At 53.1% G+C, this 26,615-nt stretch overlaps 1 protein-coding gene across 1 annotated transcript in view; it reads right to left on the bottom strand.

Moving 5' to 3' along the window:
• The window catches only part of LOC137326682 (latent-transforming growth factor beta-binding protein 2-like), a 607,725-nt gene that overhangs the window by 390,837 nt on the left and 190,273 nt on the right, over nt 1-26,615 (bottom strand). Inside the window, exons 6-7 of the mRNA XM_067992000.1 lie at nt 8,126-8,317; nt 2,620-2,900 (exon numbers count right to left, since the gene is read on the bottom strand). Coding sequence (XP_067848101.1) covers nt 2,620-2,900; nt 8,126-8,317 — 473 coding nt within the window. The remainder of the gene's footprint in view (nt 1-2,619; nt 2,901-8,125; nt 8,318-26,615) is intronic.

Below are 26,615 nucleotides of genomic sequence, written 5' to 3'. Positions count from 1 at the left end.
GGGCCACTAAGGGAAAGCACAGTTATTAGGGAAACATTCATTGTGGGTGGAAAATTACAAATATGTGACCAGTAGTTGAGTCTTTCAGATTTTGGTTTTGCTCAGCTGTGCAAATGTATCAGAGTAGATAGCATGAATGGGAGATATGGAATTTGATGGTGTTGTGTCAAATGTGTGCAGAAGAATGCTTCTCTGGGTTGGGATGGGGTGGGAGGCCAATAGGGACAGGACTGTTAATGCTGTAGGCAGATGTGTCGTCACGAGAAGGTGCTCTAATTAACATTGCTACTAATATCTCTTATGTAAGGAGTCTTATAGCAGGCAATGGGGACATAGGAACAGATGTAGGCCATTTAGCCCCTCGAGCCTGTCCCACCATTCAATTAGAACATGGTTGATCTGTATATTAACTCCATCTAGCCGCCTTGGTTCCGTAAACCTTAATACCCTTGCCTAACAAAAATCTACCAATCTCAGTTTTGACATTTTCAATTGACCTAGCCTCAACAGCTTTTTGGGAGACAGAGTTCCAGAATTATACTACCCTTTGTGTGAAGAAGTGCTTCCTGACATCACCCCTGAACTGCCTAGCTTTAATTTAAAGGTTTTGTCCCCTTGTTCTGGATTCCTCCACTAGAGGAAATAGTTTCTCACTGTCTACTCTATCAACTCCTTTAATTATCCAAATCACCTCAATTAGATCACCCCTTAGTCTTCTATGCTCAAGGGAATACAATCCTGGTCTATGCAACCTGTCCTCATGATTTAGCCCAGGTATCATTCTGGAGAATCTGCATTCTCCTTTTCTTCCTCCAAATAACATAACCCAAATAAAAGACAGGGCTTTTCCCAAAGAAAAAATCAATGTAAACTGTGGTAAGGGGTTCTGCACAAGACACCAAGCTGTATTAACTCACATTTGTACGGCTAAGAGTCAAAACAGCAAACGTAACCACGGGCGAAACTTTCAACATCAGGGGCATAAAACGGGCGGTATCGGATTGGTCGCCCGTTTTACATCCTGCGCAAGTTCCACCCTATGAAAAGAGCTTCAAAATTAAGGATATGCAGCAGTTTTGCCACGACTTCCATTTTGATCAGGCGACCCAGCAATGCTGGCTGATTATTTTATACGAGTGTTCTGTTGGGTAGAAAACAGGCATCCAAATAGACATCTGGGGTATGCTTTTAACTTGGAGCCGGGAACTTAGCCGGTGGGTAGGTTTTCGTGTGGGAAACCCGGAAATGAAGTGAGTGCGTTGGAAACTGCAATCGCAACTCAATTTAAGGTAGTTATTTTTGCTTTCGGTTTTCCCGCGTGACATTCAGCCACATTGACAGGCTATCTACCTGTCGGGAGAGAAAGGAGCCGGGAATTGGAGGGGAGGGTGGGAGAGATCGTGGGCTGTGGAGGACATCGGGGGGGGGGGGGGGGAAGTGCCATGGAGAACATCGGGGAGGTGGGCCCTTGGAGAAGATGGTGGGGAGGTGATAGGGTTGGCAGTCGGAGATCGGATGAAGAATCAGAGGTGTGGGGAAGTGGGGGGAGGTCTACCATCGTGGGGTCTCGGCCATCGCAAAGGGTCTACCATCGGGGGTCTCAGCCATTGGGAAGGGGAGTCTACCATCGTGGGGTTCTCGGTCATTGGGTAGAGGTCTGCCGATCGCAGGGGTCCAATGGAGGGAGGTAAGCTTGTTGGGGCTAGAGGGAACACTCCTTCTTCTCCTGGCCAACAAGCAGTGCTAAAGGCACTAAACTCATGGATCGGCTCTTCTCGCCTCCTTTCACCTGACGAGATTCAAAAGCCATGGGAAAACCGTGCAGATGCAATTACATTATTGTCAGACTTAGAATCAACAAAAAATTAAGTACCTGAACTATTTCAATGAGGTAAATTGTCCCTTTAACAATGTGCATGTCAGCATTAAGTCAGGATGGGGCTTCCAGGTTTTGGATATGCGTGCATCCAAACCCGCCTGGGTTAAACCCAGAAGTGGACGCGTTGGAGCCGGGTTGCGGTTGCGCTTCAAAAAGCTATTATTTAATCCTCCCACCTGCTCCCAACCCACCCGTTCATAGGGGTTAAAATGATGTCAGCTCCTCGTTTTAATATCATTTCAACGTCCTGGAATATTTTCCTCCTGCCAGGCAGTCACTGTCGTTATTTCTGCCAGTGGGAATGGGGCATTCCACACCCTTGCTCAATTTCACACAGATATGATCAAGAATCAAAATTAGGGTCTAGAGCTTGAAAGGAATCAAAATTTGAATGACAATAAAATGAATAGGGGCAAGGATTGGATACAACTATTTAGGACCAATTCCACGCTCTTCTGCTCCCCAGTAGGGAGCCAAGCTCACAGGTAGCATACCATAGGAAATCACAGGCATGCAGCCTATGATGTTTTAATCCATTAATTTTAGTGGATGAAAAGTGTCATGGGCCCTGTACTCAGCTGAGCACAGCTCCCGCTGGGGGTTCAGGATTGCAGAGTCGTTCCTTTTGTCTATGACAACAGTGTATGTATCTAAATTATTGATACATGAGCACGGTAATATGAGTTGACTTTTCTTTTTCCTTATTTTCCTAATTACATAAATTTCAAATATTGCCCTACCTGACCATCAGCTGTTTCCTGGAAGCATCTTCCCACATTGATAGGTCTATGATGTGGCTGTGGCTGTGGCCATGCCTGTGGCTGTCCATTTTTGTTCCCATTAGCATTAGGCTGTGATCTTTCCTGCACTGAATGGGCTGACTGCTGGTCCTGGGAATTCTCTATGATGTTCTTAGCTGAAGAGTCAGGTGCAGTCTTCACTCTTGCCACTTGATGAATCTGCACTGTAGCCTCTGGTGGATGGTTTACATGGATATTAACCAGGGATGGGAGCATAACAACTGTAGGTAAGATGGAATCATGATTTAAAATGCTGGAAATTTAGGAGTCAAATTCTTGCAAACTGTAAAGTTTTGTTTACTTACAGAACAACAATGACTGCATTTCAAAGTTGAACCATAGAAGCTTACAGCACAGAAAGAGCACATTTAGCCCACTGTATCTGCTCCAGCTCTTTGTTAAATGGCGCACAAAGAGGAAAAATGGATGGGGAGGACGCACGTGAGTATGAAAACCACCTAATTTTCCATCCATTCATTTAAATGGAGAGAAAATGACTGAGTTACAGGTGTACAGTCCTCTCTGGCCAATTTTCTTTGAAAGCCGTGAGTTAAGCTCAAAGCTGTGGGGATTTGTATTAAAACTTGGGAATGGATAAAAAACTGGCTGAAGGGTAAACAACAAAGAGTACGCGTTAGAAGAGTTAGTCGGAGCGAGGGAAAGTACTAAGGGGTTGCTTCGGGAGTTGATGTTCGAAACACCATTATTTCTAATTTACATAAATGAACTGTATTTAGAGATGTGGTCAAATTTAAAGATGATACCAAACTGTGAGAGTGGGGGGGGGGGGGGGGGGGGAGGCGGGAAATGGAATCGAAAAAGAAAGCTCAGGAATTACAGAATAAGTTGTAATATGTAAGTGGGTAGAGCAATTCCAGGTAAAATTTAATGCAGACAAGTGTAAAGTTCTCCACAAAAGGAAGGAAAAATAGGCAACACACATACTCCATGAACGGTGTTGATGTAGTTCAACATGAAGCTGAAAGAGTCTGAGGAGTCTTAGTAGACTTGATGCTAAAAAATGTCCAACCAGTGCAGAGTAGAAATCAACAAAGCCAATTGAATGTTGAACTACATAGCCAAAACAGTAGAATGTAAGTCAGAGGAAGTCATGATCAAACTTTACAGAGCTCGAGTCAGATTACACTTTGAATAGTACATCCAGTTCTGGTCGCTGAGGCACAAGGGAGTCATTCAAATATTGGAAGCAGTGTATAGAAGTGCCATGAGGCTGATTCCTAGAGGTCAAGGGTCTGAGTTATGGGAAAATACTTGAGTGACTTGGGCTTTTCAGTCCAGAAGGGCGGTATTTGAAAGGTGATCTTATTGAAGAAAAATGTAAGATTGTTAAGGGGGTGAAAAAAGGAAATACAGAATATTACTTTAAATTAAATTGCAAAAGTAGAACAAGGCAACACAGGTTCAGACGAGTAAAGGGTAGGTTTTGGACTGATATCAGGAAGTTCATCGCACAAAGAATAGTTTACATGTGGAATAGACATCCAGATAGAGTAATGGAGGTACAAACCTTGGAATCATTTAAGAAACAACTGGACTCTGTGCAACGGGAGGACTTCAGGATCTTTCTGGATACATGAATTAATCACCTCCCAAACCAGTGACCTCCACCACATAGAAGGACAAGGGCAGTAGATGCATTCTGCCTGACAGAAATGGGGCGGTAGCCCTTTGAAAATCGCGGGTAAGAACTCACTGTCCCGTTCCCGCTGTGGCTGTGGCCATTTTGCCTGGGTTCTCAGAACAGGCTGAAGCAAGCACGCAGCTAATTCAGGTATTTCAAACAGGTCAATAGGACTCCAATGCCATTTTATGACTCACCTGAGTGAACTGGCGCACTCCACCCAGTCTGAGCTGGTGATCCAGCCAAAGAACCACCCAAAGGCAAGTAGTTATTTATTTTTGTGGGGCCACGAGAAGCAGGAGTGGTCTTTCATGCTCCGCAAAAATAACCTGGATGCTGCCACTTTGGTTCCTCTCGCCTTGCCCACCCCACCCCCCGCCTTATCTAATTTTTTCCGGCCCCGGAGGCCAGTCGGACTGCCCGATATTGTGGCGGGCCAAATCCAGTAAGCTGCCCCAGGGCACTCGCTATCCACCAGCAGCCCACTGGCCTTACGTTAATGAGCCCGGCCCTCAACATGGACTGGGCTTTCCATCAGCATTATTGGGAGCCAGCTGGCATGCTTCATTGCCGGCCGCCCAAAAAAAGCACAGAGGGAAAACCTACCCCAATATGTCTAAAACTGTACTAAGTGTTGCTAAAAGATTCAGCCTAAATAAACATGCTTAAACATTCAGGTCTTTCATTCAGAGTCTTTCTCCAAACTTGAATAATTGTATAGTTCATCTTGACTTTGCTGCATATATTCTTTATTGTTTCTACTAGTTGCTTTTGAGCTGTTTCAGGTGTACATCAATAAAAAAATGCAGCTGGTGTCATCATTTTGAATTCATTATAAAATTTAAACAAAAATTAAACAGCAAAATTTCAAAGTACAAACTTTCATTTGCCACACGTTACATGCTATATTTGCTGGACACAAGGAGGTAAATTTTAACTGGCAGCCAGGAAGAGGGCCGGGGGGAGGAGGGGGGCAAGTTCCCGATAGGAAACCCGGAAGTATGGACATCCTTACGAATTTGATGTAAGGGTGTCTTCCTTTTTTTTGTAGCTTTCCTGCCCGACAGACCAGCCAGATTGACAGGCTGGACGTTGGTCGGACAGGAGAGGAGCCAGGGAGCGGATGCCAGCAGGTAAGTCATAGTTGGGGACGGGGGAGGAGGGGTTCAATCATCGGGGGGAGTCATCAGGGTCGGGGTCATTGGGGGAGTCGGGCAATGGGGAAGTCATTGAGGTTGGAAGTTATTGTGGGCAGTTGGTTATCAGGGGGGTCGGAGATTGTGAGGGTTGGTTCGGAGGTCGTCGGGGGGGGGGTTGGTTCGGAGGTCGTCGGGGGGGGGAGGTCGTCGGGGGGGGGTTGGTTCGGAGGTCGTCGGGGGGGGGTTGGTTCGGAGGTCGTCGGGGGGGGGGGTTGGTTCGGAGGTCGTCGGGGGGGGGTTGGTTCGGAGGTCGTCGGGGGGGGGGGTTGGTTCGGAGGTCGTCGGGGGGGGGGGTTGGTTCGGAGGTCGTCGGGGGGGGGGTTGGTTCGGAGGTCGTCGGGGGGGGTGGTTCGGAGGTCGTCGGGGGGGGTGGTTCGGAGGTCGTCGGGGGGGGTGGTTTGGAGGTCGTCGGGGGGGGTGGTTCGGGGGTCGTCGGGGGGGGTGGTTCGGAGGTCGTCGGGGTGGGGGGTTGGTTCGGAGGTCGTCGGGGGGGGGTTGGTTCGGAGGTCGTCGGGGGGGGGTTGGTTCGGAGGTCGTCGGGGGGGGTTGGTTCGGAGGTCGTCGGGGGGGTTGGTTCGGAGGTCGTCGGGGGGGGTTGGTTCGGAGGTCGTCGGGGGGGGTTGGTTCGGAGGTCGTCGGGGGGGGTTGGTTCGGAGGTCGTCGGGGGGGTTGGTTCGGAGGTCGTCGGGGGGGGTTGGTTCGGAGGTCGTCGGGGGGGGTTGGTTCGGAGGTCGTCGGGGGGGGTTGGTTCGGAGGTCGTCGGGGGGGGTTGGTTCGGAGGTCGTCGGGGGGGGTTGGTTCGGAGGTCGTCGGGGGGGGGTTGGTTCGGAGGTCGTCGGGGGGGGTTGGTTCGGAGGTCGTCGGGGGGGGTTGGTTCGGAGGTCGTCGGGGGGGGTTGGTTCGGAGGTCGTCGGGGGGGGGTTGGTTCGGAGGTCGTCGGGGGGGGTTGGTTCGGAGGTCGTCGGGGGGGGTTGGTTCGGAGGTCGTCGGGGGGGGTTGGTTCGGAGGTCGTCGGGGGGGGTTGGTTCGGAGGTCGTCGGGGGGGGTTGGTTCGGAGGTCGTCGGGGGGGGTTGGTTCGGAGGTCGTCGGGGGGGGGTTGGTTCGGAGGTCGTCGGGGGGGGTTGGTTCGGAGGTCGTCGGGGGGGGTTGGTTCGGAGGTCGTCGGGGGGGGTTGGTTCGGAGGTCGTCGGGGGGGGGGTTGGTTCGGAGATCGTCGGGGGGGGGGGGGTTGGTTCGGAGGTCGTCGGGGGGGGTTGGTTCGGAGGTCGTCGGGGGGGGTTGGTTCGGAGGTCGTCGGGGGTGGGTTGGTTCGGAGGTCGTCGGGGGGGGGGGTTGGTTCGGAGGTCGTCGGGGGGGGGGGTTGGTTCGGAGGTCGTCGGGGGGGGGGTTGGTTCGGAGGTCGTCGGGGGGGGGGTTGGTTCGGAGGTCGTCGGGGGGGGGGTTGGTTCGGAGGTCGTCGGGGGGGGGGGTTGGTTCGGAGGTCGTCGGGGGGGGGGTTGGTTCGGAGGTCGTCGGGGGGGGTTGGTTCGGAGGTCGTCGGGGGGGTTGGTTCGGAGGTCGTCGGGGGGGGGTTGGTTCGGAGGTCGTCGGGGGGGGTTGGTTCGGAGGTCGTCGGGGTGGGGGGTTGGTTCGGAGGTCGTCGGGGGGGGGGGGGTTGGTTCGGAGGTCGTCGAGGGGGGGTTGGTTCGGAGGTCGTCGGGGGGGGGGTTGGTTCGGAGGTCGTCGGGGGGGGTTGGTTCGGAGGTCGTCGGGGGGGGGGGGTTGGTTCGGAGATCGTCGGGGGGGGGGTTGGTTCGGAGATCGTCAGGGGGGGGTTGGTTCGGAGATCGTCGGGGTTGGGGGGGGGGTTGGTTCGGAGATCGTCGCAGGGGGGGGTTGGTTCGGAGATCGTCGCGGAGGGGGGGGGGGGTTGGTTCGGAGATCGTCGGGAGGGGGTGATTCGGAGATCGTTGGTGGTCAGTGGATCGCGTGTGTGGGATCACGGCAGGTAGGCTTGTTGGGCCTGGAGGAAGCACTCCTGCTCCTCCTAGCCCACAAGCAGTGCAATAAAGACACTCGCCTGCTGAGCCGGGCCTTCTCGCCTCCTCTTATTTGGCATGAAGCAGAAGGCCCGGGAATCCAGGCCCCCAGGAGTTAAAAATAAAAAAGCTGTCAAAATGGAGGCCCTAAAAGCTTTCACTGACCAACCTGCCTCCTGAGAGCGGGTTGGTCGCCTGCCCTTCGACCTATCTCCGTTAAAACTGGAAGTGGGCGGGTTTTACTTTTTTACGATTTTCATCTTCCCACCCGCCCCCAACCCACCTAGAATTTACCCAAGACCTTTAGAATGATTGATATTAGACATATTAGTTTCTCATTGTGATCTTGTAAACAACTAACAGGAAAGTAGAAAATCAGTGAACTAGTATTTTACAGGTTGCAAAATAATTCTACACTCAATTAATATGAAGCTAAAGCTGAAAAATTAACTATTCGTTTCAGCACAGTGGAATGTACCAATTTTGACAATGATTATTTTTTGCAAAGGTAACATCTGATCTCATGGTAATGCAGGTATGTACTCTTTCAACAATGACAATTCAGTGTAGGAATTTTTCATATTACCTTGCTGGTTTGAAAGAGGGAGAGTGTACACAGACTGTGAAACAGAAGAATTGACAGGTGCTTTCTTTGTCACAGTCTGTTTTCCTGGAGGCACAGGAAGGTGACAGAACTTCCCCGTTGAGTTTGATGGACACCAACACTTGTCTCTTCCAATGCAGTATCCTCCATTCAGGCAGGGGATCTGGCAAAAATCTGCAACACAATTATAGGGAAGTCATTAATAGGAATGCTTGCTAATTTAGTTGATTTATACATCATCGGGACAAACGATTTCCTGCTTTTGACAGCTTGTTGGTGGTACTTAAGGGTCAATAACAGGATGTTTCATTTAAGATTTAGAAACTCTTCTGGAAGATAATTAACAGCTATTAATTGCCATTCCTTTGATTTTTACATGGTTCCTTATTAGATTACTCGTACTCTTCTGCTTGTTATTTGACGATTGTTAACATTTTGTTACTTGATTTTTAGCCCTGATTTCCTCTTATTTTTCGATAGGAGCTGCTCTCTCAGGCATTCCCCCTCTCTCTGATAGTGAAGATGGACTATGGCCATCTTAACACTAACCACCACTGGTGCTCTTCTGCCAACAGCTAAAGGCTTTACAGAGAATCAGTGTTATATTTTCCTGGTTAAGAACTACTCCACTGTACTGAGGAATTTTATTTTAAGCGGTAATAGTGACAAACAAGTTTGAGTAACACAATTCACGGGCTACTTGATTGGTAGGGGCAAGTTCCCACTTCCTTCTCTTTTTATTAATTCTGGCTTTCCAACTTAGATACTACCCCCCCTCATCATTCTGTAACTTGTCCCTTGAAGAAGGAATGGTGAGGTGTTACAGTAGCCAACACTGATCCTCCTTCCCAACCCACTTTCTCTCCCTTTCTATGACAAAGTTTTCAGAGACAGCTTGGCTAAGATTGAGAGCTCACCATGTGGAGAACAAACAACCCAAAACAATATGCAAGAGCTGAAAACACTTAAAGATAAGTGGCTGCATTTGGGGGCAAATATTGTGTGTGCCTTTCAGAAAGCTCCAACTTGATTTATGATTATCAACCTTTCCAAAGGCTGTATGGACAGTGCAGAATTAGTGATGGGTGAAACAAAAATGGAAAACCTAATGTAGAAGCATGAAACAGGATCGATGGGTAACTGGGAAAGCCCGCCATACATTGTTTGATGAACGCTGAGGTAGATGTCTTTTACAGGAGTAGAATGTGAGGAGGGTTGCCTTATTTGGCAGTCCAGGGCATCCTCTCCTATCAATGGCAATGCACCATGCCTGGCATGAGGAGGCGCAGCTGAGGCAGTTGCCTCCCAGGGTAGTGTTATGTTTAGCCTTTTTAGATGACCCCTGCAAAAAACTGAACTGCCAGTTGCAGGCAGAAGCAGGTAGCCAGGGCAGTATAAGAAGTCTTTTCAGCAGCTACAGGTCAATTCAATGATCCAACACTAAGAGGTACAGGTGCACATCCATCTTATAAGCACCTCCTCTATATCAGCAAGGTAGGGGAAACTTTTTGCTGCCAATGGGGAGAGAAATCATTCAGGGTTTCTTTAAACTGATCAGACTGGGGCACAAAATGCACATCCTACCAAATAACAGTGCGAGTCCAACCACAAACAAATTGTCAGGAGGTCTGACTTGAGGGGACAGCATAACTCGATGAGGGTGAAGTACTGGTACAACGGCAAGAATCTTCTGACATATGTAGGTAGTCGTACCTAGATGCAGACACATCTGGGGCAAGAGCAAATGGATGCCAAATGCCTGAGCAAAATGGTGCATGCCTTTCTTGCCTCCACAGAAACTCTTCTCCCTTATCCAAATCTAGGAGTGCCATTGGAATGCCAAAGGAATTCCCATGCTGATCACTTTGTTTACTACAGGTGAAATAAGCAGCTTGTAGCAAGATTATAGGAAAAGAGTAGGGAGAAAACCTTTCAATACAAAAAAATTGGAAAATAATGCATCCAAATGCCAATCAAGGTATCAAATAAAGCAATTTTATTTTAAAAAATAATCAACATTTGCAACCGAGTCCAACAAAGATGCCAAGTGCCAAAGGCCAGATCACCAAACCCCTATAGTGTCTGTTTTATATAGATAAACAACACTAATAAAGTAAAATAAAAACCACAAACTTTTACACAGGGCCAATTTGCATGAGACTGACTCAAATTAGTTGGTATAATAAAGCATTAGTATGCTGGTAGCAAGGCCTCAAATAAACAAGACATTTTTCATGGCACTGAATTCCGGAATTTGGTCTTTGCAAATTGGGTGAGCTGACCTGCTTAACTGATTCAATATCACACGCTCCTGAAATGCCTGCGTACACTCTCAGCTGACCACTGTTGAATCTGCCCCTATGTATTTTAAATCACAATATAGGAGGTAGCTATCCTAGATAGTAAACTTTTACTCCAGAGAACCAAGAGTTTGAATTCCACTCTTAACTTATGTTTAAACTGAAGCAATGTTTCCCTGTCTTATGCCATACTGCTAGGTGGAGCACTCAATTGGGCAGAGTGGAGCAGAAGGAAGAACCATTTCTTTCTAAGAAATGCACCTGGGTGTATATTTAAATGGGGAGCGGGGAAGAGGGCAGGGAAAATTCCTAATGGGAAACCTGGAAGTATGGGTTTCCCAGATGTCCTTTCGATTTTGACATTAAGGATGTATTTAATTTTATTTTTGTAGGTTTTGCGCCCGACAGGCCAGCAAGATTGACAGGCTGGCCATCAGTCAGACGGGAGAGGAGTAAGCGAGCAAATGCCAGCAGGTAAGCCTTAGACGGGAGGTGGGGTGGTCGGTGGTCATCGGTGGTGGGGGTGGGGGGGGACATCAGGGGCTCAGTCATGGGGGAGCGGAGATCGTGGAGTAGGGGGGGGGGACAGAGATCGTGGAGTAGGGGGGGGGGAACAGAGATCGTGGAGTAGGGGGGGGGGAACAAAGATCGTGGAGTGGGGGGGGGGAACAGAGATCGTGGAGTAGGGGGGGGGGGGAACAGAGATCGTGGAGTAGGGGGGGGACAGAGATCGTGGAGTGGGGGGGGGGACAGAGATCGTGGAGTGGGGGGGGGGGACAGAGATCGTGGAGTGGGGGGGGGGGGGGGACAGAGATCGTGGAGTGGGGGGGGGGGGACAGAGATCGTGGGGGGGGGGTACAGAGATCGTGGAGTGGGGGGGGGGGACAGAGATCGTGGAGTGGGGGGGGGGGGGCAGAGATCGTGGAGTGGGGGGGGGGGGGCAGAGATCGTGGTGGGGGAGAGACAGAGATCGTGGTGGGGGAGAGACAGAGATCGTGGTGGGGGAGAGACAGAGATCGTGGTGGGGGAGAGACAGAGATCGTATGGGGGGGGAGAGACAGAGATCGTGGTGGGGGAGAGACAGAGATCGTGGTGGGGGAGAGACAGAGATCGTGGTGGGGGAGAGACAGAGATCGTGGTGGGGAGAGACAGAGATCGTGGTGGGGGAAGAGACAGAGATCGTGGTGGGGGAGAGACAGAGATCGTGGTGGGGGAGAGACAGAGATCGTGGTGGGGGAGAGACAGAGATCGTGGTGGGGGAGAGACAGAGATCGTGGTGGGGGAGAGACAGAGATCGTGGTGGGGGAGAGACAGAGATCGTGGTGGGGGAGAGACAGAGATCGTGGTGGGGGAGAGACAGAGATCGTGGTGGGGAGAGACAGAGATCGTGTGGGGGAGAGACAGAGATCGTGGTGGGGGAGAGACAGAGATCGTGGTGGGGGAGAGACAGAGATCGTGGTGGGGGGGAGACAGAGATCGTGGTGGGGGGGAGACAGAGATCGTGGTGGGGGGGAGACAGAGATCGTGGTGGGGGGGGAGACAGAGATCGTGGTGGGGGGGAGACAGAGATCGTGGTGGGGGGGGAGACAGAGATCGTGGTGGGGGGGGAGACAGAGATCGTGGGGGGGGGGAGACAGAGGTCGTGGGGGGGGGGGGGGGGGAGACAGAGATCGTGGGGGGGGGGGGGGGGGGAGGAGAGAGAGATCGTGGGGGGGGAGGAGACAGAGATCATCCGAGGGGGGGAGACAGAGATCATCCGAGGGGGGGAGACAGAGATCATCGTGGGGGGGGGGGGGAAAGAGATCATCGTGGGGGGGGGAGAGATCATCGTGGGGGGGGAGAGATCATCGTGGGGGGGGGAGAGATCATCGTGGGGGGGGGGGGAAGAGATCATCGTGGGGGGGGGGGAAGGAGGCAGAGATCATCGGGGGGGGGGGGGGAGACAGAGATCATCGGGGGGGGGGGAGACAGAGATCATCGGGGGGGGGGGGGGGGGGGAGGGAGACAGAGATCATCGGGGGGGGGGGGGGGGGGGGAGACAGAGATCATCGGGGGGGGGAGACAGAGATCATCCGAGGGGGGGAGACAGAGATCATCGTGGGGGGGGGGGGGGGGGGAGAGATCATCGTGGGGGGGGGGGGAGGGAGACAGAGATCATCGGGGGGGGAGACAGAGATCATGGGGGGGGGGAGACAGAGATCATGGGGGGGGGGGGAGACAGAGATCATGGGGGGGGGGAGACAGAGATCATGGGGGGGGGGGGGGGTGAGACAGAGATCACCGGGGGGGGGGGGGGGGGGGGGGGGGGAGACAGAGATCATCGGGGGGGGGAGACAGAGATCATCGGGGGGGGGGGGGGGGGGGGGGAGACAGAGATCATCGGGGGGGGTGGGGAGACAGAGATCATCGGGGGGGGGGGGGAAGACAGAGATCATCGGGGGGGGGGGGAAGACAGAGATCATCGGGGGGGGGGGGGGGAAGACAGAGATCATCGGGGGGGGGGGGGGGAGACAGAGATCATCGGGGGGGGGGGGGGGAGACAGAGATCATCGGGGGGGGGGGAGACAGGGATCATCCGAGGGGGGGAGACAGAGATCATCGTGGGGGGGGGGGGAGGGAGACAGAGATCATCGGGGGGGGTGAGACAGAGATCATGGGGGGGGCGGGGGGGGGACAGAGATCATCGGGGGGGGGGGGGGGGAGACAGAGATCATCGGGGGGGGGGGGGGGAGACAGAGATCATCGGGGGGGGGGGGGAGACAGAGATCATCGGGGGGGGGGGGGGGAGACAGAGATCATCGGGGGGGGGGGGGGAGACAGAGATCATCGGGGGGGGGGGGGGGGGAGACAGAGATCATCGGGGGGGGGGGAGACAGAGATCATCGGGGGGGGGGGAGACAGAGATCATCGGGGGGGGGGGGGAGACAGAGATCATCGGGGGGGGGGGAGACAGAGATCATCGGGGGGGGGGGGAGACAGAGCTCATCGGGGGGGGGGGGGGGGGGGGAGACAGAGCTCATCGGGGGGGGGGGGGGGGGAGACAGGGATCATCCGAGGGGGGGAGACAGAGATCATCGTGGGGGGGGAGAGATCATCGTGGGGGGGGGGGGGGGGGGGGGGGAGGGAGACAGAGATCATCGGTGGGGGGGGGGGGGGGGGGGAGACAGAGATCATCGGGGGGGGGGGGGGGGGGGGGGAGACAGAGATCATCGGGGGGGGGGAGACAGAGATCATCGGGGGGGGGGGGGGGGAGACAGAGATCATCCGAGGGGGGGAGACAGAGATCATCGTGGGGGGGGGGGGAAAAGAGATCATCGTGGGGGGGGAGAGATCATCGTGGGGGGGGGAGAGATCATCGTGGGGGGGGGAGAGATCATCGTGGGGGGGGGAGAGATCATCGTGGGGGGGGGAGAGATCATCGTGGGGGGGGGGAGAGATCATCGTGGAGGGGGGGGGGAAGAGATCATCGTGGGGGGGGGGGAAGGAGGCAGAGATCATCGGGGGGGGGGGGAAGGAGGCAGAGATCATCGGGGGGGGGGGGGGAGACAGAGATCATCGGGGGGGGGGGGGGGGAGACAGAGATCATCGGGGGGGGGGGGAGACAGAGATCATCGGGGGGGGGGGGGGGAGACAGAGATCATCGGGGGGGGGGGGGGGGGGGAGACAGAGATCATCGGGGGGGGGGGGGGGGGGGGGGGAGACAGAGATCATCCGAGGGGGGGAGACAGAGATCATCGTGGGGGGGGGGGGGAGAGATCATCGTGGGGGGGGGGGGAGAGATCATCGTGGGGGGGGGGGGGAGGGAGACAGAGATCATCGGGGGGGGAGACAGAGATCATGGGGGGGGAGAGACAGAGATCGTGGTGGGGGAGAGACAGAGATCGTATGGGGGGGAGAGACAGAGATCGTGGTGGGGGAGAGACAGAGATCGTGGTGGGGGAGAGACAGAGATCGTGGTGGGGGAGAGACAGAGATCGTGGTGGGGGAGAGACAGAGATCGTGGTGGGGGAAGAGACAGAGATCGTGGTGGGGGAGAGACAGAGATCGTGGTGGGGGAGAGACAGAGATCGTGGTGGGGGAGAGACAGAGATCGTGGTGGGGGAGAGACAGAGATCGTGGTGGGGGAGAGACAGAGATCGTGGTGGGGGAGAGACAGAGATCGTGGTGGGGGAGAGACAGATATCGTGGTGGGGGAGAGACAGAGATCGTGGTGGGGGAGAGACAGAGATCGTGGTGGGGGAGAGACAGAGATCGTGGTGGGGGAGAGACAGAGATCGTGGTGGGGGAGAGACAGAGATCGTGGTGGGGAGAGACAGAGATCGTGGTGGGGGAGAGACAGAGATCGTGGTGGGGGAAGAGACAGAGATCGTGGTGGGGGAGAGACAGAGATCGTGGTGGGGGAGAGACAGAGATCGTGGTGGGGGAGAGACAGAGATCGTGGTGGGGGGAGAGACAGAGATCGTGGTGGGGGAGAGACAGAGATCGTGGTGGGGGAGAGACAGAGATCGTGGTGGGGGAGAGACAGATATCGTGGTGGGGGAGAGACAGAGATCGTGGTGGGGGAGAGACAGAGATCGTGGTGGGGGAGAGACAGAGATCGTGGTGGGGGAGAGACAGAGATCGTGGTGGGGGAGAGACAGAGATCGTGGTGGGGGAGAGACAGAGATCGTGGTGGGGGGGAGACAGAGATCGTGGTGGGGGGGAGACAGAGATCGTGGTGGGGGGGAGACAGAGATCGTGGTGGGGGGAGACAGAGATCGTGGTGGGGGGGGGAGACAGAGATCGTGGGGGGGGGGGGGAGACAGAGGTCGTGGGGGGGGGGGGGGGGAGACAGAGATCGTGGGGGGGGGGGGGGGGGAGGAGAGAGAGATCGTGGGGGGGGAGGAGACAGAGATCATCCGAGGGGGGGAGACAGAGATCATCCGAGGGGGGGAGACAGAGATCATCGTGGGGGGGGGGGGGAAAGAGATCATCGTGGGGGGGGAGAGATCATCGTGGGGGGGGAGAGATCATCGTGGGGGGGGGGGGGGGGGGGAGAGATCATCGTGGGGGGGGGGGGGAGGGAGACAGAGATCATCGGGGGGGGAGACAGAGATCATGGGGGGGGGGGAGACAGAGATCATGGGGGGGGGGGGGGAGACAGAGATCATGGGGGGGGGGGGGGGGTGAGTCAGAGATCACCGGGGGGGGGGGGGGGGGGGGGGAGACAGAGATCATCGGGGGGGGGAGACAGAGATCATCGGGGGGGGGGGGGGGGGGGGGGGGGGGAGACAGAGATCATCGGGGGGGGGGGGGGAGACAGAGATCATCGGGGGGGGGGGGGAAGACAGAGATCATCGGGGGGGGGGGGGAAGACAGAGATCATCGGGGGGGGGGGGGGGGAAGACAGAGATCATCGGGGGGGGGGGGGGAGACAGAGATCATCGGGGGGGGGGGGGAGACAGAGATCATCGGGGGGGGGGGAGACAGGGATCATCCGAGGGGGGGAGACAGAGATCATCGTGGGGGGGGGGGAGGGAGACAGAGATCATCGGGGGGGTGAGACAGAGATCATGGGGGGGGCGGGGGGGGGACAGAGATCATCGGGGGGGGGGGGGGGGGGAGACAGAGATCATCGGGGGGGGGGGGGGGAGACAGAGATCATCGGGGGGGGGGGAGGACAGAGATCATCGGGGGGGGGGGGGGGGAGACAGAGATCATCGGGGGGGGGGGGGGAGACAGAGATCATCGGGGGGGGGGGGAGACAGAGATCATCGGGGGGGGGGGGAGACAGAGATCATCGGGGGGGGGGGGGGGGGGGGGGAGACAGAGATCATCGGGGGGGGGGGGGGGAGACAGAGATCATCGGGGGGGGGGGGGAGACAGAGATCATCGGGGGGGGGGGAGACAGAGATCATCGGGGGGGGGGGGGAGACAGAGATCATCGGGGGGGGGGGGGGAGACAGAGATCATCGGGGGGGGGGGGGGGGGGGGAGACAGGGATCATCCGAGGGGGGGAGACAGAGATCATCGTGGGGGGGGAGAGATCATCGTGGGGGGGGGGGGGGGGGGGGGGGGAGGGAGACAGAGATCATCGGGGGGGGGGAGACAGAGATCATCGGGGGGGGGGGGGGAGACAGAGATCATCCGAGGGGGGGAGACAGAGATCATCGTGGGGGGGGGGGGAAAAGAGATCATCGTGGGGGGGGGAAGAGATCATCGTGGGGGGGGGAGAGATCATCGTGGGGGGGGGAGAGATCATCGTGGGGGGGGGAGAGATCATCGTGGGGGGGGGAGAGATCATCGTGGGGGGGGGGGGAAGAGATCATCGTGGGGGGGGGGGGGGAAGGAGGCAGAGATCATCGGGGGGGGGGGGGGGAGACAGAGATCATCGGGGGGGGGGGGGGAGACAGAGATCATCGGGGGGGGGGGGGGAGACAGAGATCATCGGGGGGGGGGGGGGGGGGGGGGGGAAGACAGAGATCATCGGGGGGGGGGGGGGAGACAGAGATCATCCGAGGGGGGGAGACAGAGATCATCATGGGGGGGGGGGGGGAGAGATCATCGTGGGGGGGGGGGAGGGAGACAGAGATCATCGGGGGGGGAGACAGAGATCATGGGGGGGGGGAGACAGAGATCATGGGGGGGGGGAGACAGAGATCATGGGGGGGGGGGGAGACAGAGATCATGGGGGGGGGGGGAGACAGAGATCATGGGGGGGGGGGAGACAGAGATCATGGGGGGGGGGGGGGGGAGACAGAGATCACCGGGGGGGGGGGGGGGGGAGACAGAGATCATCGGGGGGGGGAGTCAGAGATCATCGGGGGGGGGGGGGGGGGGAGACAGAGATCATCGGGGGGGGGGGGGGGAGACAGAGATCATCGGGGGGGGGGGGGGAAGACAGAGATCATCGGGGGGGGGGGGGGAAGACAGAGATCATCGGGGGGGGGGGGGGAGACAGAGATCATCGGGGGGGGGGGGGGGGAGACAGAGATCATCGGGGGGGGGGGGGGGCGGGAGACAGGGATCATCCGAGGGGGGGAGACAGAGATCATCGTGGGGGGGGGGGGAGGGAGACAGAGATCATCGGGGGGGGGAGACAGAGATCATGGGGGGGGGGGGGGGGGGACAGAGATCATCGGGGGGGGGGGGGGGGGAGACAGAGATCATCGGGGGGGGGGAGACAGAGATCATCGGGGGGGGGGGAGACAGAGATCATCGGGGGGGGGGAGACAGAGATCATCGGGGGGGGGGGAGACAGAGATCATCGAGGGGGGGGGGAGACAGAGATCATCGGGGGGGGGGGGGGGGGGAGACAGAGATCATCGGGGGGGGGGGGGGAGACAGAGATCATCGGGGGGGGGGGGGAGACAGAGATCATCGGGGGGGGGGGGGGGGAGACAGAGATCATCGGGGGGGGGGAGACAGAGATCATCGGGGGGGGGGGGACAGAGATCATCGGGGGGGGGGGGGGAGACAGAGATCATCGGGGGGGGGGGGGGGGAGACAGAGATCATCGGGGGGGGGGGGGGGAGACAGAGATCATCGGGGGGGGGAGACAGAGATCATCGGGGGGGGGGGGAGACAGAGATCATCGGGGGGGGGGGGGAGACAGAGATCATCGGGGGGGGGGGGGGGGGGGGAGACAGGGATCATCCGAGGGGGGGAGACAGAGATCATCGTGGGGGGGGAGAGATCATCGTGGGGGGGGGGGGGGGGGGGGGAGGGAGACAGAGATCATCGGGGGGGGGGGGGGGGGGGAGACAGAGATCATCGGGGGGGGGGGGAGACAGAGATCATCGGGGGGGGGGGGAGACAGAGATCATCGGGGGGGGGGGAGACAGAGATCATCGGTGGGGGGGGGGAGACAGAGATCATCGGGGGGGGGGGGGGGGGGAGACAGAGATCATCGGGGGGGGGGGGGGGGGGAGACAGAGATCATCGGTGGGGGGGAGACAGAGATCATCGGGGGGGGGGGGGAGACAGAGATCATCGGGGGGTGGGGGGAGACAGAGATCATCGGGGGGTGGGGGGAGACAGAGATCATCGGGGGGGTGAGGGGAGAGAGATAGAGATCGTGGGGGGGTGGAAAACAGAGATCGTGGGAGGTGTCAGAGATTATGCAGGTGGGTCATCCAATCGCGTGTGGGATTGCGGCAGGTAAGCCTGTTGGGCCTGGAGGAAACACTCCTGCTGCTCCTGGTCCACAAGAAGTGCAATAGAGGCACTTGTCTGATGAACCAGGCCTTCTCACCTCCTCTTACGTGGTGTGAAGTAGAAGGCCTGGGAATCCCAGGCCCCAGGAGATATAAATAAAAAACCTGCCAAAATGGAGGTCCACACCCTCCTTAAAAGCTTTCACTGACCCACCCGCCTCCTGAGAGCAGGCTGGTCGCCTGCCCCTCAACCCACCTCCATTAAAACCGGAAGTGGGCGGGCTGGAGGCGGGTTTTACATTTTTATGATTTTTACTTTCCCACCCACCCCCAATCAACCCATTCATGGGGTTAAAATGTACCCCCAGCTGTCTGTAGCCCAAAACCATTCCTTCCTTCCTGTAAGCTGAAGCAGGAAATGCTGATAAAATTTAGCAGAACAGAACTTAAAAATAAAATGAAGGATTGTAAAAATATACTGCTTATCGAATTTGAAGACAAAAACGAGAATGCACACAACATAAAGTACATCAAGCATTTTGAAATCACACAGGGAAATAGTACACTGCATTTCCAGTTTTGGGGAAAAAAATCTAAAACATATTATAGGTATTGACATATGTTTATAAAAGAGATAAAGAAGTATCCAGCAAAGCATTCAATTATTAACTGGCAAAACTGGCAGAGTTGCCTGAAGCTATGGAATCTTAATTGCAACTCAAAATCTCCTGGTTAGGATTTAATGAGCCAGAATAACAAGTTACAAAACTGCTTAATTTTTCCTGTTTAATCACACTGTTGATCATTCAAGAATAGATGGACTAAGTGAAGAGTTTAGCCAACGTTGATAAGGAGAAGGTCATTTGGATGTTTTTAAAGTGACACTGTCATCACAAAATTACTGTAATAACAAAGATGCCATGGGAGATTTAAGGTCATTGAAAGCTTTTATGCACACATAGACTAAAAAAAATACTGTTGGCGAGGTGCATTCTTCTTAGAAAACTGCATATCACAATACAACACAATGAATTGATCTGCCGATGATACACGTCCTTCCCTATTATCTTAGAATTCTCCCGCAGGTGTAGTCTCCCCTCTTTACTTTTAAGAAGCCCAACCTCCTTACACAAATAGCTGTCACCATCACATAGGGAATTCACCAGGAAGCTATTTTAAGAAAATTCAGTCAGGTGATTCTCCCTTGTCCTATGTAACAAGTTCATTGTAAATCTTTGTGCCTTGCCCATCGCAGGAAGCATCAAAGGAAGCTTCATGACCACTGAAAAACTGTGCAAATAAAATTTGTAAACTAGCAACAGTTAAACAGAACACAGTTCCAAGCCATACCAAATCGATAAAAGAAAGAGGGAGATGGGTGGAGCGAGAACTCTGAATGTGGGAGTTGAATTTCTTTCGACTAATATAGATGACACTGTACCATTCTTCCTCATTTGTTCAAACTCCACCTTTTAATATAAGCAGGATGTACCAGAAATAAGATTGGAAGGAAGATTTATAGAAGTTGTAAATAAGAGCAAAGTGTTTGGTTAGCAGCACAGGCAGAGCCAATTTTCACTTATTCACAGTCTGCCAGACTCCTCCCAGTTTTGGGCACCTCTCTTTAGGAAAGATGTCAAGGCCATGGAGAAACTGCAGATACTGAGATAATATCAGGGATTAGTGGATTTAATTTTGAGAACAGACTCGAGAAGTTAGAGTTCTTCATTAGGGCAAAGAAGACAAAGAGTAGATCTGATAGAGGCGTTCAAAATTACGAGGGTAAACTGGGATAAAACTACTTCCACTGATAACTAGAGAGCATAAATTTAAGATCATCACCAAAATAACAAAGGTTGAAGTTTACCATTTTTTTTTAAGAGGGTTGCTAGAGCATGGAATTCCCTACCAGAAACCATGATGGAAGCAGAATCCATAATAGTATTTAAAAGAGGAGCAGATAAATATTTTTTAAAAGACAATTTAAAAGGGTATGGGGAAAGGGCAAAGGATTAGGACTAAGTAGAAAGTTCTTTCAGGAAGCCAACAAAAGAACGATGGGCTGAATGGCCTTCTTTGTTTTAACATTCTACGAATCCGAGACTCTTGTATACAGCGTTCTGGGACCTGCAGTTCAGGTGTGAAATCACCAGCTCCCAGCTGTTTTAGAATCATAGAAGTTTACAACATGGAAACAGGCCCTTCGGCCCAACATGTCCATGTCGCCCAGTTTATACCACTAAGCTAGTCCCAATTGCCTGCACTTGGCCCATATCCCTCTATACCCATCTTACCCATGTAACTGTCCAAATGCTTTTTAAAAGACAAAATTGTACCCGCCTCTACTACTGCCTCTGGCAGCTCGTTCCAGACACTCACCACCCTTTGAGTGAAAAAATTGCCCCTCTGGACCCTTTTGTATCTCTCCCCTCTCACCTTAAATCTATGCCCCCTCGTCATAGACTCCCCTACCTTTGGGAAAAGATTTTGACTATCTACCTTATCTATGCCCCTCATTATTTTATAGACTTCTATTTCTACTTAGTCCGAATCCTTTGCCCTTTCCCCATACCCTTTTAAATTGTCTTTTAAAAAATATTTATCTGCTCCTCTTTTAAATACTATTATGGATTCTGCTTCCATCATGGTTTTACTTTAAATCATGGATGATCTAAATTACATTTACCGGTCTTTGCTCCATATCCATTGATAACCTTACCAAATAAAAATCTATCAACCTATTTCTTTTAATACTCTGGGTTAGAAATCATCATGTCCTAAAGATTTGTCTTTCTTAAGTCCTATTATTTTCTCCATTACTTTTTTAAAAAAAAACTTATATTAATCCACTGGGGCTCCTCCCCTTGACTTATTTTAAGTTCCCTTGTACTGCTTGTATTTTGTTCTCTTCCTCCACTATGAAAAAGTGTGTACAATGTGAGTTTGATACATGGGGGCCTAAATTGTAAAAAAAAACCCAACCCCAACTCACCTCCGACCCGCCCACTTCTGCGGGATGAGGGGTGAGCGACCAACCCGCCCTTAGGAGGCGGGCCGGTCAGTGAAGGCTGCGGGCCTCCATTTTTACAGCTTTTTTATTTTTAACTCCTGGGGGTCCAGATTTCAGGGCCTTCTGCTTCACACCACATGAGAGGAGCCGAGAAGGTCCGAAACAGCAGGTAAGTGCCTTTATTGCACTGCTTGTGGGCCCAGAGGAGCAGGAATGCTTCCCCCAGGTACAACTAGCCTTCCTGCAGCGACCCACCCCCCACGATCTCAGACACCAACCCCACGATCTCCAAACACCCTACCCATGATCTCCGACTCCCCCGATGACCGACCCCCCCCCACCAATGACCAACCCATCCTCCCCCAATGACCAACCCCGATGACTCCCGACCCTCCCCCGATGACCGACGCCTGATGACTCCGGACCCCCGATGACTCCGGCCAGACCCCCCGGATGACACCTGACCTCCAATGACCCCCACCCCCCCCCAATCCCATGATGAACCCCCCACCCCCCAATCCCATCGCTTCTTAGCTCTTCTCCCATCCGACTGATGGCCAGCCTATAATCAGGCTGGCCTGTCGGGCGGGAAACCGACAAAAAAAAACTTCCTTAAGTCAAAATCATAATGACGTCCCCCCTCCGACCCTCTTCCCCGCTCCCCGTTAAAATTTACCCCAGGGTATCAGACTTTCAACTGTTTTTGCTTTGACTTTTACTTTTAACAATACAAAATAAAACACAAGTAAAGCACCAAATTTGGTGCAAACAGAAAAACTGTTAAAGATACACACCAATAACTGAAAAACATATTATTGATTTACCTTAGAAAAGAGGGAGGACTTGATAGATGTATTTAAAATTTAATGGTAAAGAGAGAACTTGAATCCAGGAAATTTCTTCTAGCAGGCACAGGATTCAAGGACTGGGCAACACAAAGGGTAATAATGCTGCTCTCCAGTCCTCCCAGCAGGGAGCTGTGCTTGCAGGGAATTCAGCTCTCTGTAAGCGCCACTCTCCACTGGGAGCACTGGATCACGGAATTACCCCTCCAGTTTAAAGTTAAAGACACCAAAAGTAAAAAAAAAATTATGCAACTTTTTTTTTAGTAAGAGGGTAATAGAGTTGTGGAACAGATTACCATTGCACATTTTAAAAAAGAACTGGGTGAATTCCTATTGTGAAAAGGCATAAAGTTCCAGAATCACAGTAAGGAAATTGATGGGAGATTTGGAAGGGCATGCTAGATGGAGCAACTGACTTCTCCTGCATAAAATATAAGGAATCGTACAACACCAGGTTATAGTCCAACAGTTTTATTTGAAAATCCCAAGCTTTCGGAGGCTTTCTCCTTCGTTAGGCGAGTGTCGAGATTCATTGAAAATTACCGCATATAGAGTCATAGAACAATGCCTGGTGATTACAGATAATCTTTCCAATTGCCCGTTATCAAGGCCATCAAATTAATTGAATAGTGTTCAGACAGAGAAACCTTAGATACCCCAGACAACTGAATATACAAACGGCCAGAACCAAAGAAAGAGAGGGAGAGGGAGAGAGAAACATCCGAAAGGAAGAGAAAGAGAGAGAATGACCAGTTGTATTAAAAACAGGTAACTTTGTTTTCCCCTGGTGGGGTTACGTGTAGCTTGACATGAACCCAAGATCCCGGTTGAGGCCGTCCTCATGGGTGCGGAACTTGGCTATCAATTTCTGCTCGACGATTTTGTGTTGTCTTGTGTCTCGAAGGCCGCCTTGGAGTACGCTTACCCGAAGATCAGTGGCTGAATGTCCTTGACTGCTGAAGTGTTCCCCGACTGGGAGGGAACCCTCCTGTCTGGCGATTGTTGCGCGGTGTCCGTTCATCCGTTGTCGCAGCGTCTGCATGGTCTCGCCAATGTACCATGCTCCGGGGCATCCGTTCCTGCAATGTATGAGGTAGACAACGTTGGCCGAGTCACAGGAGTATGAACCATGTACCTGGTGGGTGGTGTCCTCTCGTGTGATGGTGGTGTCTGTGTCGATGATCTGGCATGTCTTGCAGAGGTTGCAGTGGCAGGGTTGTGTGGTGTCGTGGACGCTGTTCTCCTGAAAGCTGGGTAATTTGCTGTGAACGATGGTCTGTTTGAGGTTGGGTGGCTGTTTGAAGGCGAGTAGTGGAGGCGTGGGGATGGCCTTAGCGAGGTGTTCGTCGTCATCGATGACATGTTGAAGGCTGCGGAGAACATGGCGCAGTTTCTCCACTCCGGGGAAGTACTGGACGACGAAGGGTACTCTGTTGGTTGCGTCCCGTGTTTGTCTTCTGAGGAGGTCTATGCGATTTTTCGCTGTGGCCCGTCGGAACTGTCGATCGACGATTCGAGCATCATATCCCGTTCTTACGAGGGCGTCTTTCAGCGTCTGTAGGTGTCCATCGCGTTCCTCCTCGTCTGAGCAGATCCTGTGTATTCGCATGGCCTGTCCACAGGGGATGGCTTCTTTGACGTGGTTAGGGTGGAAGCTGGAAAAGTGGAGCATCGTGAGGTTGTCCGTGGGCTTGCGGTAGAGTGAGGTGCTGAGGTGCCCGTCTTTGATGGAGATTCGTGTGTCCAAGAAAGAAACTGATTCTGAGGAGTAGTCCATGGTGAGTTTGATGGTGGGATGGAACTTGTTGATGTTATCGTGTAGTCTCTTCAGTGATTCTTCGCTGTGGGTCCATAGGAAGAAAATGTCGTCGATGTATCTAGTGTATAGCGTTGGTTGGAGATCCTAGAATCAGAGAATCATAGAAGTTTACAACATGGAAACAGGCCCTTCGGCCCAACATGTCCATGTCGCCCTGTTTATACCACTAAGTGCAGTGAAGAAGTCTTGTTCGAACTTGTGCATGAAAATGTTGGCGTATTGGGGTGCGAAATTGGTCCGCATGGCTGTTCCGTGTGTTTGGGTAAAGAACTGGTTGTCGAAGGTGAAGACATTGTGATCCAGGATGAAGCGGATGAGTTGTAGGATGGCGTCTGGAGATTGGCTGGTGTTGGTGTTGAGTACTGAGGCTGTTGCAGCGATGCCGTCATCGTTGGGGATACTGGTGTAGAGTGCAGAGACGTCCATCGTGGTGAGAAGTGTTCCTGGTTCAACTGGTCCGTGGGTGCTGAGTTTTTGTAGGAAGTCTGTAGTGTCGCAACAGAAGCTGGGGGTTCCCTGTACGATGGGTTTCAGGATGCCCTCGACGTATCCAGAGAGGTTCTCACACAGGGTTCCGTTGCCTGATATGATAGGACGTCCGGGTGTGTTGGCTTTGTGTATCTTTGGGAGGCAGTAGAAGTCTCCCACGCGGGGAGTACGTGGGATGAGAGCACGTCGGATGGTTTGAAGGTCTGGGTCGAAGGTCTTGATCAGTTTGTTGAGCTGGTGGGTGTGTTCTTTGGTCGGATCTGCGGGTAACCGTCTGTAGTGTTCCTGGTTGTCCAGTTGTCGGTATGCTTCTTTGCAATAGTCCGTTCTGTTCTGTATGACGATAGCTCCTCCTTTGTCTGCTGGTTTGATGACGATGTTGCGGTTGGTCTTGAGAGCGTTGATGGCGTTGCGTTGTGCTCGGGTGACATTCTGGACTGTCTTGTGAGTGCGGCTGATGAATCTGGCATTGACGCATCTCCTGACAGCTTGAGCATACATGTCAAGCTTAGGGCAGCGACCGTCCGGATGAGTCCAGTTTGACTCTTTCTTCTTCGGTTGCTGTACCGCGGATCCCTCTGTCTGCTGTTCTGGATCGTTGATTGTCTCATTGGGTTCGCTGCTGAAATCTTGGGATTTGTGGAAGAATTCCCGGAGCCTCATTCTCCTGATGAATTCCTCTGTGTCCGCCGCTAGACCGATGGGGTCCATTCTGGTGGTGGGGCAGAAATTGAGCCCTCGGCTGAGAACTTCGATTTCGTCTGGTTGAAGGGTGTGGTCGGGCAAATTGACGATAGACTTCCCTGTGGTTGCAACCGTGGTACCGGGGGAGGCTTGGTTGATGCTGGTGGTGATGCCGAGTTTCTCAAGCTTCCTGCTCTTGGTTTTCATGTAGGCAGCGTAGTTCCGTTGCCTCGTCTATGTTAATATATAGAAGTTTTTTTTTTAATTTTTCATTCTCGGGATGTGGGTGTCGCTGGCAAGGCCAGCATTTATTGCCTGTCCATATTTGCCCTGAAATACTAGTTTAGGGCATTGGGTGACTTAGGTCACTTGGACTTCTAGGTTAAGTGTCCTCATGTTATTCATTTTTCATTTATGTAAAAAATAAAAGCTCTCTCTCATTTTCTATCTGTGAATTGACTTGCAACGTTCTTTGCATTAGAGGTGCTATATAAATGCTGTGGGTTTTGACGAAATGTCTTCGAACTGAAACATTAACTCTGTTTCTTTCTCCAAAGATGCTGCCTGACTTGCTGAGCTTCTCCAGCATTTTTTTGTTTTTATTTCAGATTTCCTGCATCTGCAGTATTTTGCTTTTGCTATATAAATGCAATTTGTTACTGTTTGTCTGTTATAAATAAACTTACAGTTAATAATGCTACCGTGGGTAATGCTGACCCATCAGGAAATATGTTCAACCAAATAACTTAGAATATTCCTTCAATGCAATCATTTTGAAGTGGTTAACTGAAATAAGTCACACTTTATTTTTGGTTTCACACCATTAATAAAACGGTCTGCCAAGAATGTATTAAAACAGTCACAATTGACCCAGCCCCAAGGCTGCGGGTTTGCATCTTTAGTGAAGTTATGCTACTTACAAACATTAATAATTCTCCATTACTCTTACTTTCAGACACAATGAACTTCTTGCTGTCTGGCATTCTAATGCTTAAAACAACCCGGCAAACCAGAAGAAATGTTTGGAATTTCAACATAAATTTACACAAGGAAATGAAAAGATGAGGCAGTGCTGAAAAATAATACAGACTATACTGGTGTGCCAGATGACAAACTTAGATGCTGTTGTTTCTCCCACAATTATAGTAAGAAAGTACTTTGACACAGATACTTTATGAAAATGTTGTAAA

The sequence above is a fragment of the Heptranchias perlo genome, chromosome 10 (genome assembly GCF_035084215.1).
Source record: "Heptranchias perlo isolate sHepPer1 chromosome 10, sHepPer1.hap1, whole genome shotgun sequence".
Lineage (NCBI taxonomy): Eukaryota > Metazoa > Chordata > Chondrichthyes > Hexanchiformes > Hexanchidae > Heptranchias > Heptranchias perlo.
The sequence above is the reverse complement of the archived record's forward strand: the minus strand, read 5'-3'. Positions and strand labels throughout refer to the sequence as shown.